Source organism: Ictalurus punctatus, chromosome 17 (assembly GCF_001660625.3).
Source record: "Ictalurus punctatus breed USDA103 chromosome 17, Coco_2.0, whole genome shotgun sequence".
NCBI lineage: Eukaryota > Metazoa > Chordata > Actinopteri > Siluriformes > Ictaluridae > Ictalurus > Ictalurus punctatus.
Window position 1 is genome coordinate 16,398,629 of NC_030432.2, and position 18,743 is coordinate 16,417,371.

Here is an 18,743-nt window from a genome sequence, read left to right on the forward strand (position 1 = left end):
AATCAACATAGTAATGAAATATACTCAGTGAGTTCCACAATACAAGAGCACAAACACCCCCATGACTATTTGTTCACATGAAGAAAACTTTGGAGGGACAAAAGGAGTAACAAACCAATTAAAACACAAACACAGTCTCCCTCTGGTGGTGGAAATCAGTAATTACACCTTTAATTAAATCCACATATTCCTTACTAATGCACAGATTTCCTGCCTGTACAGTAGGGTTTTGTTCCTTATAATCATTGAAATGTCTGCTCATTCTTGATTCAGTTACAGATCCAACAATCAAGTTGTAATTAACCATATCGATTCATATGAGTATTCATTAATCTAATTGAAAGTACTTATAGTCAGTGGTTGGTATCAAAGCAAAACACAATAAATAAACACACAAAAAAAACATAAAGGTCCAGAGACTCGTGAGAGATGACGTTATATCTTCAGAAACCATGTGAATAAAAGAAATCACCACTTCATAATGACGACTTTGCAGTGGTTGCATTTTAACAGCTGGAAACATCTGTGAAAACTCATGCACTTAAAAAAATATTTTCTGTTGAGTATGAGATTAGAACTTTAATCGGAAGTGAAGTTTATAAAAAAAATAATAACTGCATCTTTCACACTGAGTTATGAAATCTAAATACTATCTACTGTATACAGTATAATATATTGTATATATAATACGATATATCATAGATTAAAGAGCACCAGAAGCAAACGTAACGTTCAGTTTTTGATACTGAATGATGAAAAGTCTTAATAAATGTATTGGGCTTGTTTAACTTATATGTACTGCCCAAAAAGACAAAACACATTAAGGACAATTTTGGTTAAAATTGATTTATAACTAAAAATAAACTTGTGTACATTAATCATGTGATTCAAATGTCTTTGGTTTTTGGAGAAAATATGGTATATCAATTTATCTACAGCACTTTGGGCAGAACACCTCATTATAACTGGGAACCATTTAGCAGCTTTGGTGTTTATGGAGATGCTTTATAGGAATGAATGATTGCAATATTGAGATTATACACAAACACACCAATCCAATCTAAAGTCCTGCATACATTAGTTATGAGATAGAAGGCTTTTTGAATAATAATAATAATAATAATAATAATAATAATAATAATAATAATAATTTTAATACAAACGATAAATAAATCCACAAAATACAAAATCACATTATAGAATTTTACTGTATCATGCAAAAATTCCATGACTAACACTTTAAAAAACATGTTTGACTGAATGTGCATGGAAAGAGAAGCATGTTTCCTAATCAGTCATTCCTGTCTACTAACTTTAATATCGGCATGACAGAGCCGATTTCTTTCTCTTTTTTTTTCCTTTCTCATGTGCATTTGTCTATTTTGTAACAGCAATGTAAAACAAACAACCACAAAAAAATACATAATTGTGAAAGTAGAAGTTATCTTGTCAGTCCAAATGAGGCGTCTCTGCAGGCTGACATTCAGAATTCTGGTCTGGTTAGTGCATGTATACTGTGTTTCAACACTGGAATTTGATTATTGCCACAATAACATCAATGGACATATGATTTCAAATTCACAAGAACTTGATTGATCCATTGTGATGAACTGGCGTCCGATTCAGAGTGTATTACGACCTCATTCCCAGCGTTCTGGGTTATAGGCTCTGGATCCACCAAGATAAAGCGGTTCCTGAAGATGAATAAATGAATGAATTCAATGATCCAACTTGGATGAAGCGTTATGAATAATTAAGGTTTGGTCTAGGGGAAAACTTGGCTCTTGTGAAATTCAATAAAATAACTCTTACTTTTTGTTAAAGGCACACATTCTTTGTAAGATCGAGTGAACTTCCACTACAGTGTACAACTTACACTCTTGTAAACTGGACATTCCAACCAAATGACCTTAGTGACTTTTAACATGGCATGACATTTGCCACTAGGTCAAAACTAGAGTCCTGGTGAGTGAAAAAGATACTTGGTCAGACAAATCCAGGTTTCACATCTTGTTAATGGAAGAGCAAGTTTGGCGCAACAAACAAAAAATCTGTTGAGTTCTACCTGGTACATAGTAGAGTTCATAGTACCTACTGAACATCTGTAGGGCAGGGTGAATATAAACTTCACCACTGGTCAAGTTAATCCATTCATGGCTACAGTTCATCGATATCTTCAGTGTGATAATGCACCATGCAAGCCATGTATCATCAATGAATGATTCCAGGAACATAAAGTGCAGGTTCCAGTCACACGTCAACCCTTCCATGAAGTTTTGGGATGAAGTGGAAAGCAACACTGTCTAATGTACAGTAACTGTGCAGTCCCTCCCACATGGTACGACATCCCTGTATAACAGATCCAGCGTCTTGTAGAACCCATGTCCATGCGGATTCAGACCAAAACAGGCGCAATACAATCCTAGATAAGCACAAACTAGGAGTATCCTGAGTTCGAACTATTCCCTTTTACCAATAGCATGTCTTTAATCTATGATTATTTGTTAACTGGGGATCAGTAGCAGACCTTGATGTCAAGATTGGGTCTGTTCTTTGAAAATTCCTTCAGCTGCCGCACACCTTCCTTGGAAAATTTGTTGTCAAACAACCTAAAAGATAAAACAGTGCATTATGAAATTCAAGTCACTCTGTTTAACAGATCTGTGCAGCAGTTTGGTATAGTGACAACATTACCACAGGTACTCTAAGGTGGTGTTGTCCATTAGGGCTGCCTTGAGGAGTTCTGCCCCTTTGTCCGTCACTACATTGTCCCTAAGTCTAGAAAATATACAAACATAAAAATAAAGAATAAGAACAATATTAAGGAGTAAGAATGCTAATTATATTAATAATAATTCATTTTAAATATAATTATTATTATAAAGAATGTCCCAAAAATCTCCATACGTAGGGAAAATGAACACTTTTTAGCCTTTGACAAAAGAGGAACGTATTGAAATCGTTCTCATGGCTGGATCGGGAAGCTGTCGCAAGGTTGTGATGGACTTTAACAGGAAACATGCCAAGCACATCACACACACACACAACACTGCTGTCAAACTTTTTAACAGATTCAAACTGACTGGAAGTGTTCCAGACCAGCCGAGAAGTGGACGTCCACGAACACCCATTGACGAAGGCACAACCGAAGTGGTGCTGGCAAACATAGTCCCCTACGTATGGAGACTTCCGAGACCTCCTGTAGTATTTTATCAATATAACACCTTTACATAATGTAAATTTAAAAAACTTGACAGTATTTGTAAAAATCAAATCAATGTACTGTATATAAAACAGAAAACCTTATTTAAAACAATACAATTACAAAAAAATAACCTGCTAAAATGTATTTTTTTTTAAACTGAACTCTCCCAGTGTTTACCCCATGGGTGTGTTTTCAGAATAATCAAAAGTATATTTCTTACCGAATATCTTTTAGAGTACGATTAGTCGTCAATAATTCAGCAAGAGAGGCAGCTCCAATGTCACCAATATTATTAATAGCCATTCTGCCCAAAAATAATGCAAAGTCAATATTATAAAAGGATAACTCACCACTGTGTATAATAAGCATTTTATCTGAAGGATGCATATTTATGTAAATTTAAATGTAAACACACTCAACCAGTGAAAACTGAAACGTTGTCCGTTACCTGAGGTCAAACACTGTGTTGTTCTTTTTAAGTCCCTCTGCTATGATCCTGACTCCCTCACAGCCCAGACCCGTCGATACCACCCTGACACACACACACACACACACACACACACACACACACACACACACACACACGCACAAACACTGTCACTGTGAACTGGGCACGTGTTAGAAATCAAAAGGTCATTGGTATCTCTAACTTACCACAGTCTCTCGATATGACAGTCAGGGCTCTGCAGAGCAACAGACAACACTTCTGCCCCCTCTGGACCAAGAGGATTCTGCGCAAGCCTTAGGAAAAAATAATGAATATCTTAATAATGAATGATTAAAGCAAGTTCGGTAGCTCCTAGTAGCTCAGCAGCTCCTCAACAGATCAAAGTTGTATACATGATCGTCAAAAGGTGATGCATGAAGTCACCTGAGGGTGGAGAAGAGGGGAAGTACAGGCAAGAGTCTGCGCAGTCCCTCAGCATCGAGCCCCTGTGCATCCAAATTGAGCACCTGCAGGTCTGGACTCAGCTGCAGCAGAAAAGCTAGCTCACTCCAGTCCCTGTAAGCTACAGTACAATGACCCATACCCTCCTGAGAGAGCAATTTTAGCCAGGCCTGCAGTCGCTCAGGCAGTCCAGGGTCCTTAGCCTCGTAAAGGCAATGGCACACATTCAGCTGCCTTTCAGGACTCAGACTGGGGCTATGGAGCTGTGAGTGGAGCAACTGCAGCACAAATGGAGGAGAAGCATAAAGCAAGGGCACACATGAGGCCAAATAAGACTTTGGCTCATCACGAAAAAGGCCATTTAAGATGAAGCGGGTCTTGGGGACTAGCAAGCCAGATACAAACCTGTGTAAACAGTGAAAAAGTGATTATTAGAGCACTATTATTATAAGTGTCAGCTAAGAAATGTCGGGCAAAAGCAACAAAAATGGCAACCTGACGTGTCATAAACACATTATTCCAGTTAGAAGGTTTATATGACAGACAATATTCTGATATAGAGAACTATGGAAGTATAACACTGCCAAATGTCCTCAAGGCAAAATTGGCATGTTGAATTACATAAACTGAATAAAAACATATCGCAGTAACAATACTTGAATTTTTCTGCCCAGCAATTTGGCACAAATTGAAGAAAAAATACCTCCACAGCAATAACAATGCTTGAATTAGTTTCAATTCACCGGCTTTGTTTATTTTGATTGAAAACAAAATTCCAGCATTCAAAATTCAATGCACACATATTCATCTTCCTAAAACTATGGTTCCAAAATATTCAGGTGTTAAAATACCATCTTCATTATTCGTCAGGTAGTATTTCAACGCATTATTTTTCAACCTCAAAATTTCAGGCTTGCAAAAATTCAGGTTTTACAATTCGGGTCTTAAAATTCAAGTCTTCACATCCGGGTCGCAGAGGAAGAGCAATGGATTGTCGATACCACTATAACATGTTACTCTGGGCCGGCCCCAAACTCTGGTGTGTGAGTGAGTAGTGGTGGGATTGTGCAGACAAGCCACAAGAGAAGATGAACCTAGCGGACTGGTATAAAGTTGGCTTGACATTGGACGTTCGATATTCGCAGATATGTGCAAATTAAGGGAGCGTCTCTAAAGTTACATACGACATTGGTATACATGTTTCTAACTTCAATAGCATTCGAAGGGATGACGGTCATAAAACCAACTGTAAAGTGTTCATCTAGGTGTCAGCTTGGACATTTGGCACTATTATACTTCCATAGAGAACACTCCTAAAACTACATAGGTATACAGAGGAATATAAGGAGGTTCTTCCTCTCATGCACTGACATTCAGGATTTTTAGCCTCGGTAGCATGCATGGATTTAGAGGAATTACTGAAGGGAGGGGCTGTATTTGTTTAAATTTTGGGTATCAAAACAGCAGCTCTAACTTGCGTCAAAATCAGTACAGCTTTACGTCATTTACCACTGATCAGCCACTGAACATTAACATTAATACAATACGGTCATTTTGAAAATAAGACTCTTAAATATGTTATTACACCCGTTTCGCTTGACTTTGCTTTTCCTCACTCAATAGTGCATCTAAAAAAATTTTCTAATTTCTGCACAAAAAGTTTATTCAGAATTTCCTTTTTTTTACTTTTGTAGTTGTGTTAGAAGTAATATCCACAAATTCATGCTGATCAGGTAAAGTGCATTCTTATTCGTATGTATGGCTGCTCCAAGGATTTTCTCAATTAAAAGAAACCTGTGAGGAAATCCTAGCATATTGTTAGGGCACAATGTACAAATTGTGACTAATTCAAGATAACCTATTGAATAATGAGTGCTCTGTGGTCTCCTGTTTAATTTCTGCCTACATCTGACAGATTAATGTGCACTATTGCAGAAAGAAATGTTAACTTCTATAATCATCAAATAAAGAAAATAAGACCACAGATTTTATACATGAATCATTTTTAACAGTGGCCCTCCTTTAGTTACATTTTGTGTTTTCGTAGGCAAAACTAAACTAGCCATTCCTGCCAGATTTACAATTGTTGGTACGCCAACTTTCCTCAGCTAGCATGGTCACAGATGAACCTCCGTTTATAGGGCAACGTCTGTTTAGTCCTAATTGAAGAGATAGTTTTATTTGTCTTAATATATAGATATGTGTCGTACTGCTTCCTTTCAAGTCATTAATATGAAATGACTTTCACAATACTTTCATGAAATTTGTGTGTAAAATTGAAATAACTAAACTATTTAAATTTAACCACATAATCTGTATATAAAATTGCAGGATCTCATGCCAATTATACAATTTGAAGCCTATCAGTTGAGGTTCACATTCGGTTAATAAATTTGCTTGTATCCAGCTTAATGGGAGGTTTGTTAATGGGAGGTTTGTTAATGAGAGATTTGTTAATGGGAGTTTGAGCGAGCAATTTAAATTACTCTGGAATGTTAATCAGTTAATATTACGATTGTAATACACTACAGATAATAACTTGCCATTTTAGCAAGTGAAAACATCTTGAATATAGGCAAATCTATCTTTATATTTCTTATTATTAAAGTAAACCAAATATAAGATCATTAAACCTATTTCTGGACATTATTACTCATTTCAAGTTTGAAGTTTTCTTCTAACGGCAGATTCTAATGGCAGATAATGTTGCTTCTTTCTAGATATTAATGCTTGAAATTAGCACAATTTCAAGCTTGAAATGAGTACAAATGCCTTTAAATAGGTTTAATAATCTTAGATTTGATTTATTCTAATCTTATAATAAGAAATACTAGATACATTTGACTATATTCAAGATATTTACATTTGCTAAGAAGTAATTTTTTTGCATTGGGATGAAGAAAAAAACCAAAATGTACTGAACACTAGACCTGCAGAAGAGATCCAGGTGTCCAGACTGATGGCGTTCTCCCCAGTGGAGAGCTTTCTTAATTCGTCTACGCAAGAGAACTTGTGGTCGCCGTAATTTACTAATAACAGACATTAGGTGCGTGTGCACTGTTGGAGCAAGCAGGCCCATGTTTGGCTTGAGTCCTGTGAAAGGGTCCGAACCTGACAATGACTCCAGAACATAATAAAGTGCAGCTAGGAACTCTTGCACACTGGTATGAATAAACTGAAAATTCTTCTCATATGTTAGAGAAGATCTGTCCACTTTAAGACTTTCCACTAAGAAGGCACGCAAGAGATCATTGTTTTCTAGAGAGAAAGAGGCCAGGTCTACGGAGTCGAAAACAAATCTCCTCTCCAGCAGGCCTTTGAAGGCCAGAGCTCCCAGACATCTAAGCTTTGCTTTTGTCTCCTTTAGGACACGAGGAGCATCCTGGAGCCTGTTGAGATGCATGTCCTCCACACACCCACCTACATGGAAGAGCAGTATGGTCTTAAAAAAGCAGCAGTAGATCTCAGTGATTGTGACCGGCCTGGAGCCAATGGCATGTCTGTTGTTTATCACTGTATTACTTTCAGATGAAGTGTGACACTGATTTTCTCCTACTTCTACACTTGGACTTGTTTGTGACTCACCACCCCGTGGTACGGTGTCCGAAAAGAGGCAGGAAGCACCATTGTGCAAGGCAGTAGACACAATCCAGCAGAAGGCAGGGATGTGACACATGAGTTGAAGGGGTTTGTGGGAAGACACAAATCCCCACACGGCAGCAGCAATCTGGCTAGAGGTAGAGCTTCGCTCAAAGTACTGCCGTTGTTGAGTCGGGGAAAACCCCAACACACTGCAGAACTGGTTGACCAGTAGCTGTGGGACTTTTGTGACAGCATGAGGCCGAGAAGTGAGGAGAATAGAGATATCCGGCAAGAGGTTCCTTTTTATTAGATTCACTACCATGGCTCCTACTGATAGCTCCCGCTCAGGGTCTGAACATTTAGGGGTGTGTTCAAAGTCCAAGGGGAAACAGAACTCATCAAGCCCATCCAGAATAAGCAGAAGCTGGCCTTGGTTTGAAGTCATTAATTCTGGCAGAATAGGCTTGAGATGACTGTAATGATCAGACAGCAAAACCTGGAGGCTCTGGGGTTCAGTAATAAGGCTAAGTTCACGAAAAGTCAGAGGTAAGACGATCTTTTGCGTGTCTGCATCGACAGCCCATTCCTGAACCAACCGTTTAATCACTGTGGTTTTGCCACTACCTGCAACCCCAGACAGCAAGTCCACACCATCCCCTGAGGCAGAGAGCAGGCTCTGATAGACGTCTTTAAAAGAACAAGTCTCTTCCGGTCCTCTTGCCTGGGCCCTTCCTGCCCTAAATGCGTCCCCGACAACTGATGTCTCGTGCTGGAAATGAACTGGCACTAGTCGTTCCGTATGCCTAGAAAATGTAATGTCCGTGAACCAGTCTGCCTTGGGAAGTCCAGATGTCGAGCCGAGATAATTTCCTGGTGTGTGTTGCCTGGCCAAAATATCCTTGTGTCGTTGGAGATGGTCACTCACAGGCTCTTTCACGCTCAGGTTTGTGGTTCTAGTGAAGTTCGACGCTTCAAGTTTGGGCAACAGGAACAGAAAAGCCTGACATGGTTCCTCTCCTCGTCCTTGCAGGACATCCAGAAGTGTCCTCATACAGTCTCGTTCACCGAAAAGCCCCCCACCTTTTATGAAGCTGAGGTCCTCTTCTGTCACAGCCCCCATTTCGAAGAGGCGATCCAGCAGAGGGTCCAAGTGTTTGCTCCAGTTCTCCACCAGCTCCACCCTGCGTTTTCGTATCTGAACGCTGCATGCTTCAACAGCCATCAGGTTTGTTATGAGAGAAATTGACTGTAAATACTTTCAGCAGTTACTGCAGTCTTTTGTTGCTGTTGATGGAACACTCCTGTTCTTCTTGGAAGTTGTTCCCTTTTGTGAAAAGCTCTGTTGAAACACAAAAGCATGAACATACCAACTATTGGCTAACTCAAATGATGAAATGACTTAGAGCAGTAACACTGTAGCCATATTGTAGCTCTAATACAACCGATAATGAGTAACTTAATCAAACCTTGCAAGTGTATCCCAGATCAAATCCAATCAAGTGGTCGACTTTATCCATACACCTTCAATCCCAAATTGAAAATATCAGCGTTGGAGGATAAACCTTGATAAACCTCGAAAACGAAACTTGCTGGTTTATTTCCTGTCACGGTAAACAACCGCATTAAGTCTCACACCTATCCAAGCGGTAGTTCCACATAAAATGACCTCGATCTAGATCACGGTGCAAGAAAATCTCGATAAAGAAAAACTTCTATCGCGTACATGTTCATGATTACAGTCCAGATTTCTCGCGCCCGCTCGCTCTGTGGTCATGTAGGTCAGCTGATCACTGAGGTACTAGTATTTGGGCCGTGCCCATGACTCCGCCCCCTGAAAGATCGGAAGGATTGTTATTCAAGTTTGGGACGTTTTTCAAGTTTTACCTCGCAGTCGTGTATGAAAAGGATTGACATGCATAAGCAAGTGAAAAACATAAACACACGAGTAGAATTATCTCACAGTAAGTAATGAAGCCAACATAAAGGTGAGGTATACACTAGCTCTATATATACACTGGTGCTTGAGGCTTGTGAACCCATAAGAATTTTCTATATTTCGGCATAAATATGACCTAAAACATTTTCATACAAGTCCTAAAAGTAGGTAAAGAGAACCAAATGAAGCAAATAAGACAAAAGTGTTATAACTCATGATTTATTTTTTGAAGAAGAAAATGATCCAATATTACTGAGAGTGGCAAAATTATGTCAGCCTTTGCTTTCAGTGTCTGGTGTGACCCCCTGCTGCAGCAATAACTGCAACTAAACACTTCCGGTAACTGTTGATCAGTACTGCACATCGGTTTGGAGGAATTTTAATGATAATGAGTTTCTTTGCATATCCCAGCATGTTAGGAGGTTGGGGTCAGAGCACAGGGTCAGCCATAATATGGCACCCCTGGAGCAGAGAGGGTTAAGGGCCTTGCTCAAGGGCCCAACAGTGGCAGCTTGGCGATGCTGGGGCATGAACCCACGACCAGTAACCCAGAGCCGTAACTGTTAAGCCACCACATTAAGCCCATTCCTCAGTACAGAACGGCTTCAACTCTGGGATGTTGGAGGGTTTCCTCACATGAACTGCTTGCTTCGGGTCCTTCCACAATATTTCTATTGGATTAAGGTCAGGACTTTGACTTGGCCATTCCAAAACATGAACTTTATTCTTCTTTACCCATTCTTTGTTAGAATGACTTTGTTAGGGTCGTTGTCTTGCTGTATGACCCACTTTCTCTTGTGATTCAGTTCACAGACAGATGTCCTGACATTTTCCTTTAGAATTCACTGGTATAATTCAGAATTCGTTGTTCCAGCAATGATGGCAAGCCATCCTGCAGCAAAACAGGCCCAAACCATGATACTACCACCATCAGGTTTCACAGATAGGATAAGGTTCTTATGCTGGAATGCAGTGTTTTCCTTTCTCCAAACATTCTTCTCATGTAAACCAAAACTGTTCTATTGTAGTCTCATCCATTCATAAAATATTGTTCCAATAGGCTTCTGACTTGTCCATGTGACCTTAAGCAAACTGCAGACAGGCAGCAATGTTCTTTTTGGAGCGCAGTGGCTTTCTCCTTGCAACCCTGCCATGCACACCATTGTTGTTCAGTGTTCTCCTGATGGTGAACTCATGAACATTAACATTAGCCAATGTGAGAAGACCTTTAGGTGCTTAGAAGTTACCCTGGGTTACCTAAACTATTACATTAAGGGGCAGTGGTAACTCCGTGGTTAAGAGGTTGGACTTTTCACCAGAAGGTTGTGAGTTCAATTCCCACTGTTGGGCCCTTTAGCAAGAGCCTTAACCCTCAACTACTCAAATGTATAAATTAGATGAATGTAAGTCACTCTGGATAAGAGCTTCTGCCAAATGCCATATATAAATGTACGTCTTGCTCTTGGAGTGATCTTTGTTGGTCGACCACTCCTGGCGAGGGTAACAATGGTCTTGAATTTCCTCCATTTGTACACAATCTGTCTGACTGTGCATTGGTGGAGTCCGATCTCTTGAGATGTTTTTGTAACATTTTCAAGCCTGATGAGCATCAACAACTCTTTTTTTTCTGAGGTCCTCAGAAATCTCCCTTGTTCATGCTATAAAATACACTTCCAAAAACACAAACTCTAATTTCACCTCCAAATTAACTGAAGAAATATAGAGAATTCTAAAGGGTTCACAAACTTTCAAGCACCACTGTATATATTCTCTCTCTCTCTCTCTCACACACACACACACACACACACACACACAGTATATGCACTCACTGTCCACTTTAACAGGAACCTGACAGGAAGGCTACAGTAATGCAAATAACCACTCATTAAAACCGTGCTGAGCAGAAAAGCATCTGAGAACACACAACACATCAAACTTTGATGCAGATAAGCTACAACAGCAGAAGACCACATTGGGTCCCACTCCTGTCAGTCAAAAACAGGAATCTTCAACTACAGTGGGTACAGACTCACCAAAACTGGACAGCTGATGATTGGAAGAAGAAAAAAAAAAAAAAAAAGAAAGGAGACATTTTTCCAACTTAAACTGTCTGGTTCCAGTGTCCCTTTACCCACTGTGTGCGTGTATGCAGTAAACAGTATATGCTGAATAAAAAATGCTATAATTCCTGCATGTTCACCCAATTTGTATGTAGATACCCACAAATTAACACTCAATGTCTATATATAAACTCCTATATACTGTAATAGACAGCTAAATGAATAACTTTGTCAATGTCCAAATATTTATGGACCTGACTATATTCATCTTTACATGTCTCACAGAAAAATGAATAAGTGGAAAGAGGCTTAGGACTGACAAAAGCTTTATTTAGGAAACCAGCTTTATTATGCTTAAGTATATTGTCAGTTTGCATCCAAATAACATTTTTCAGTTGCTTAAATTACACAAATAGTATAAAACAAAATCACAAGTGTCAATTATGCTTATCTATAGGTGCAGTAAGAAAACGTTAATCGTAGCTTTTCCAAGGACAGCGTTGGGATCAATTTATAACCATAAAAAATATACTTTTATATATTTGTTCTATGTTACACGTGGCACTTAGAATAGCTTTTTACAGCTGCGTTATAATAGTGTCATCTTTAAAGCTTAATATTCGCTGTGAGAATAACTGCGATATAGGCACTTGCTCCACATTCTAAAGTGACCCTTAACAATCAATAAAAGGCAAGACCAAAGATTGTACTGTATACACAGTACAAAGGTGCCTGATTTCCGATGAAGTGCATGACTGTCGTGCTAATGTGCACTTTTGTTCCTGAAATACCATATTCATTATGCACAAAAGTAGTGCTTACATACATACAGTACACAAACCCCTTTTTGGTGGATACTTCACTACCATGTTCTTCTTCACAAGCTAACAGCTGCTTACCTTGAGCCTAAATAGCATGTGGATTAGGAAACAGCATTACTATATATCCAGTGTAGAAAGAGCGAGGCAACTATTTACTACTGTAATGGGAGTAAAGTTATTCTATAGGCAGAACACATTGCTTATCAAATCACAGAGACCGTCTATATTTAGCACTGCCTTAAGCTTTAAATAATTACATAAATGTCATCATAGTAAAGGGTAATGGTATTCATGTGTGACTAAAGTGTTTGGTGTACAGGAGCATAATATATTCAAGTCTATTCCAACACATCAGTTTAACTTGGCTTGAATAAAACCCACTCAGCCTTCCATTACCATCATGAGTTGGTCAACATGCACTGTGATCATACTAAGATAATCACTCCTTTCTTCATATTTCCAAAAGACTTAACACAGGCTCTCAATGTACTTAGCATTAACTCTCAACAAAACAATTAATATTCCTATTAACATTTTCCCACAATATACCAATCACAATTAATATCCTACTGCGTGCAAAAGTATTTGGTATAGCGTTTATTTAATTCCTATGGAATAATTTAAACTTTCAAATAAAATAAAAAAATTGAGTAAATGTTCTCTCACTACTGTAACTAAAATACAAGAGGATGATTCTGCTTTCTGAGTCCCTGGAAAAAAGTGAACAGAAACAAGGTTCTTACGGCTAACCCTGATTTTCCTTGTACATAAGGCAGAAGCTTTGCAGACATCAAATTATTGTTCCCCACATTAAGCAAGATAGATACACAGTGCAAGAAATATGCACCGATATATTGTTATTTCTTGGCTTCAAAAATAAAATCATAAAAGAACAATAATATTAAAAATTTCAAACACAGAAATATAAATATTGATTAGTTTGCTGGAAGTTCACAAATGGAAGCAAAGCCTTTGGCGTCTTGTTGGCAGAGTGCAGCTTTGCCTGCGGTCACTGGTCAGGACGGATCAATCATCTTGAATTGAGGCGAGGGGCAGTCTGCAAAATAATGACATGCGGGATTATTTATATATATATATATATATATATATATATATATATATATATATATATATATATATATATATATATATATATATATATATATAAGCTCCCTAAAAATCAGCTTCTATTTCCACAAATCAGGACTCTCTAAAACATTTCCAAATCTGTTGGAAATGTTACATAGTATTATTATGAAACAAAAAATATGTTACATAGTATTATTTAACCAGCGTTTAATATTGCTGGATTCCTTTTAACTTTTGGAGGACACTGTGTGCTATTGGCATGATTAAAATTGAATCATGTCATTATAATTAAAACTTTATACTAAACAGATGAGCCGTCATTAACAAACATCCGTAGCTACCATGGTCTACTACAATAATGTGAGAATTTATTTAACATACACAAATTTGATGTATACCAATCTTTATAATCATAATTATTCATCCGTGAGGATTAACGCATTCATTAATTGGCAAACCATTGAACTGGATTACTTTAATGTGTATTAGTTATGAGGCAATGCATAGTGCCACTCCTTACCACTGAAAGGTGTCCGTTTTTAGCTTTGGCAATGAGCAGCTCAGAGCCGGACGTGAAATCAATCATTCCTTCTTTTCCTTGACTCACTGTGAATGTTATGCTGTTCATGGATAGAAAGAAAGAAATTAGAAAGCTGCTGGGAATCCAAAAAATGTCCTTAATTTCTCATATGCAGGTGCATCTCAAAAAATTTTTATATCATGGAAAAGTTTGTTTTTTCCCCCCGTAATTTAATTCAAAGGGCGGAACTTTCAAATATTCTAGATTCATTACACATACAGTGAAATATTTCAAGCTTTTTTTTGTTTAAACCTTTAATCTAATGATTACGGCTTACAGCTCAGGGAAATCAAAAATCCAGGATCTTAAAATATTAGAATAAAGAATTATTTTGAGCTGCACCTGTAAATTCATATTAAGTACACATGCATGAGGCTGACCTTCCCTGGCTGATGTTGATGCTGTTGATCTTCTCGGCACAGATTGCCACTTTGGTTAACGTCTCAATCACATGATCACTCTGTAGAACTGCATCACCCTATGAACAAGATATGAGTTTATATATTCATTCCCCCTAACCCCCCCCGCTGTAGCCATCCTTCACAGATCATCGTTTACTCTCACCTTCTGTTTGTTGTCCTCACAGGCAACGTGGAGGACAAAAATGCCATCGCTGAGGGAGCTGACAGAAATGCCTAAAAGTGGAAGGTCAATATTTATTTTTTCTTTTATTATTATTTATGCTCACTATATATTATTTTCATCTGCTGCTTCACCTTTCAGAGTACTGTAATCAATGCGTTGTTTCAGCTTAGTCTCCTCTACTATGACTGCACTGCTGCAAGTCAGTAGCAGCTGCCGTGAACGTGGTTTGTATCCTCTTCTGTCATATTTAGTCACTGGAACAGCATACTGTAAAGAGCCACACATTGGACTTAACTCCATATACAAAATAACTCCTATACAAGTTACACACATAGGAATTTGAAGTGTTGTGTGATTTCGATGGCCATCTGAATATCTATCATCTTTCTCCAGAAGGCTAACGTTGTTTATAGCGGAAGCCGGCTTCATAATTCTGTTGACAGCATTGGTGATCATGTCAGTCTTAGTAGGCTATTGGAACTGTGTTGTGTATTTATTTCTTTTTTTAACAGAAAATAATACTAATTGCGACAACCTTCTATTTGTACCCCATCCTTCAGTGAATGCATACCTTCATTTTCTCACTGCCCAGAGCCTGGAGCACTTTAGGATTGATATCTTCCCCATCTAAACAAATACACACATGCTAAAACATTATAATACACAGTAGAGAGAAAAGATTTATCCCATACAGTACTAATGGATTTTGGATCCTTGCCCAAAGGATAAACCCTTGTAACATGTACAAGCAAGCATGTAAAAACATTTTCTGGGTTTGTTTGTTTGTTTGAGCTATGAGTGAGAAATAATTGCTATACAATTACAACATTTGCCAGCAATAATATCCATCCATGAAAATCAAGTTGAAATAAAATAACCCCTTATTTAATTACAAGTACAACTGGGATCAGCTGAAAGCCTAGAATTGGCCATTTCAGCAACAAATAAATCAGTACAGAGAAACACTTACTGAGCCTTGTTCCCACAAACAGCTTGGCGACACTCTGAGGGTAGTTGTCTTTCTTGTCCTTAAAAATTTCACTGGCCACCGACTTCTGCTCCAACTGAAACGCAAAGGAAAGATGCTCGTATTTATCAAGTCCCAAGTTGAACTGTGAAAAATCCTCTATTAATTTTAAACCAGTAAAGAGTCAGTGCTCTACCTGATGCTTCCATTCTGGGTTGATGCTCTTGCAGTACTTCCACACCATGTTCTGCATACACAGCTTGCGGAGGTGCTCTGATGCCTAGCATATATCAACACACAGTCATATCCATACTCCATACTGTATCCCGTATATGTAAGAATAAGGGAGGGTTTATAGGAAATGTCGTCAAACCTCAGTCAGGGCAGGTGGTGGTGTAGGCCAGCTCTTGTCCAGTACTGATTTAGGCAAACTCCTATGTAGCTTCATTAGGAATGAGTAGCGCACATAGTCAAGGAAGTATTCGTTCTCAGGACAGCGTGGCTGGTGACGGTACATGAATCCTTTAATGAATCTGTAATAAAAGGAAGATTTTGAATTAAAAAAGCCTAGCTACAAATGTTTGTAGCATAATTGAGATAATAAATAGATACTGTAATTGCATACAAATCTCACTATATAGTTTATAAACCACAGCCCTGCTGAATTCTCAATTCTGATTGGTCAGACAGTGTTGATTAATTTTCTACAACAGCAGCTCTGACAATAGTGCCAGCTGCAGGGATTATAATTATCTTTATTAACTGTTCTAATACGTTATCGTTTCTGTAGTATCCGTGCACAGGAACTTGTATAGAAGATGCTCCACATTCAAAACATGAGAAAAGTCAGAAATCATTTAGGTGTTTTCTCTGAGGAGATTTATTTAGCACTTTTGGAAGTCTTGGAGTCTCCAGTGTCACCGATTTGTAACAGTTAGAGGTAAGGATGTTCCTTTAAGTTTTCCGACACAGGAATGTCTTCAGGATGGAGGACTTTGTGGCTTCTTGCATGACAAGGTGCATTTTTTGCCTTATTAACTTCAAGTGAGAGAATGAGAGAAAAAAAAAAATTAAAAAGAGAGAGAGGCTTATAAGGGACCAACTGTTAATAGCTGTTATAACAATGGTCATAACAAGGACCGGCTTGTGTTATGGATATTCCACAACATTAAACATAACTATAAATGAATAAAAGTAATACTCCTTGGTAAATTAAGAGGAATAAAACTATTTGTGACATGATGGTATTACAAAAGGATTAACTTCTTCTTGCTGATTTTTGTCCTAACACAGCACACCCCAGTAGGTTTTATTTCCTAAAAAGTTCTATAATAAAAATATGATCCATTTCACAATAATTACTATATATGAGACAGAAGGCACCAGAAAAATGGCCTAATATTAAATCAGCCATGATTTAACATGACAAAATTATAAAGGCTCTTTATAATTTGTCTAAATTAAATTTCTATTTTTATGAATCATACAGTAAGTCAGTGCTTCACTACTAAGCAATGAATACATAATTACTATTCTGACGTCCAGGAATACGCATTATGAATGTAAGTTCTTGGGATCACAATAGTATAGTCATATAGGCCACCCCCTATTCTTAATGTGGAACATAAGATCTGAAAGGACCAGATAAGTAATTCAGATCAGAGGGCGTATCAGACACTGGGACTAACTTGGCCTGGTGATGCCACAGATTATTCACTATATATTTAGGCTTCCTATAATAGTACTGTGTACTGTTAGGGCTGCAAAATGAATCATATTTGAACCATGTTCTTAATAAAAAATCACTGTCACATATTCCACGTAATGGAGGTTAGGACGGATGCAAGTGCAGATAAAAGCTTTTAATAAAGAGAGGCAGGCAGACAAATCATGAGACAATAGCGTGCTCAAAAAACAGGCAATGAGTCAGGCGATCTGCAAACAGGCATAAACGAGGTGAGGCAAGGCAAGGAACAAGAACAAGAAACAAGATCAATGATCCTGAAACAAAACAGGAACAGGGTACAAACACTTGATACAGTGATAGCACTCAATACTTCACAAAGAGTGAATGCCTGGAAAGTCCTTTTAAACTGTGGTGTGACTGTGTGTGAGATTGGATGCAGGTGTGCGTGATTAGAATGAATGAGTGTTCTGGGAATTGCAGTCCATGTTTGTATGCCAGAGTGCAGGATGGGAAATGTAGTCACTGGTTTGCTGTGATGTGACCATCATAATTGACTAAGATACTGCAGCTGCCGGATATATGCATCTGTTTGAAAATTCAGATTTATTTTAACCACCTTTGTGACAATATGATTATTTTGTTCGCAAACTGCAGTTTCAATATTGAGCAAAATAATTGTGATGATCAGTTTGGCCTTATTATGTGGTCAGAGTAAGGTACTGAAGCAGACAGACCTGCGGATGGTGTCAGCAGCTTGTCTTCTGCCACGTGCTCTCCTGCGGGCCAAAATTCCTCTCCACCAGGCCTGAATCAGGATAGCTGCAGAACAAGAACATTCAATTGGTCAATTTCCTTTTGGACAAGAGAAATAACATTAAATAGACAGTCAAAATGAAACTATTGTGTCTTCATGAAATGTTGGAAATGCCTTTTCAGTCATACCAGATCGTCTCATTTTACGGTATTTGGATTTCTGACAGCATCCCTTCCAGTTCGCCTGAAGCTTGGTTGCTGCAAATGCAAAGATATTAACCATGAGCATGCTTTGGCATCATGCATATGCACATTAATATCATATACAGTCTTGTATATGATATTGATATGTTCAATAACATACATAGTCTTATGAGGTTTTACCATGGTTTGTTTGTATTCTATATACTGATTCACCAATATTATTTTAAAAAGAAAAAAAGGTTCCTACCAAGACTGTGTTTTCTGACTTCTAATGCATCTTCTGTTGCAAACAAGGTTTTTGGAAAACGGATGAAGATTTTGGTCCTAAAAGTGCAAAGTGTAATAATCACATTTTCAATCAGATTTGTAAAAAACACATGTGGAC

General features: G+C 38.1%; 2 protein-coding genes across 6 annotated transcripts in view; both read right to left on the bottom strand.

Annotated features, from left to right (window-relative positions):
• Positions 1-143: 143 nt before the first annotated feature.
• Positions 144-9,479, bottom strand: si:dkey-118k5.3 (NLR family member X1). Its single transcript, XM_017490640.3, has 8 exons — positions 9,143-9,479; positions 7,025-9,015; positions 4,077-4,499; positions 3,860-3,946; positions 3,654-3,737; positions 3,426-3,509; positions 2,695-2,778; positions 144-2,609 (listed from the first exon to the last, which is right to left on the bottom strand). The coding sequence occupies exons 2-8, from the start codon at positions 8,896-8,898 to the stop codon at positions 2,516-2,518; spliced, it is 2,730 nt and encodes a 909-aa protein (XP_017346129.1). The 5' UTR covers positions 8,899-9,015; positions 9,143-9,479; the 3' UTR covers positions 144-2,515.
• Positions 9,480-11,981: 2,502 nt separating this feature from the next.
• The window catches only part of myo1cb (myosin Ic, paralog b), a 56,842-nt gene continuing 50,080 nt past the window's right edge, over positions 11,982-18,743 (bottom strand). For all 5 annotated transcript variants that reach the window (XM_047161192.2, XM_017490939.3, XM_047161193.2 and 2 more), the window contains 12 exons: positions 18,606-18,682; positions 18,344-18,412; positions 18,136-18,220; positions 16,088-16,247; positions 15,911-15,994; positions 15,718-15,811; positions 15,319-15,374; positions 14,879-15,014; positions 14,727-14,797; positions 14,543-14,640; positions 14,103-14,202; positions 11,982-13,550 (listed from right to left, as the gene is read on the bottom strand). In XM_047161192.2, coding sequence (XP_047017148.1) covers positions 13,524-13,550; positions 14,103-14,202; positions 14,543-14,640; positions 14,727-14,797; positions 14,879-15,014; positions 15,319-15,374; positions 15,718-15,811; positions 15,911-15,994; positions 16,088-16,247; positions 18,136-18,220; positions 18,344-18,412; positions 18,606-18,682 — 1,057 coding nt within the window. In that variant the 3' untranslated portion in view covers positions 11,982-13,523. The remainder of the gene's footprint in view (positions 13,551-14,102; positions 14,203-14,542; positions 14,641-14,726; positions 14,798-14,878; positions 15,015-15,318; positions 15,375-15,717; positions 15,812-15,910; positions 15,995-16,087; positions 16,248-18,135; positions 18,221-18,343; positions 18,413-18,605; positions 18,683-18,743) is intronic.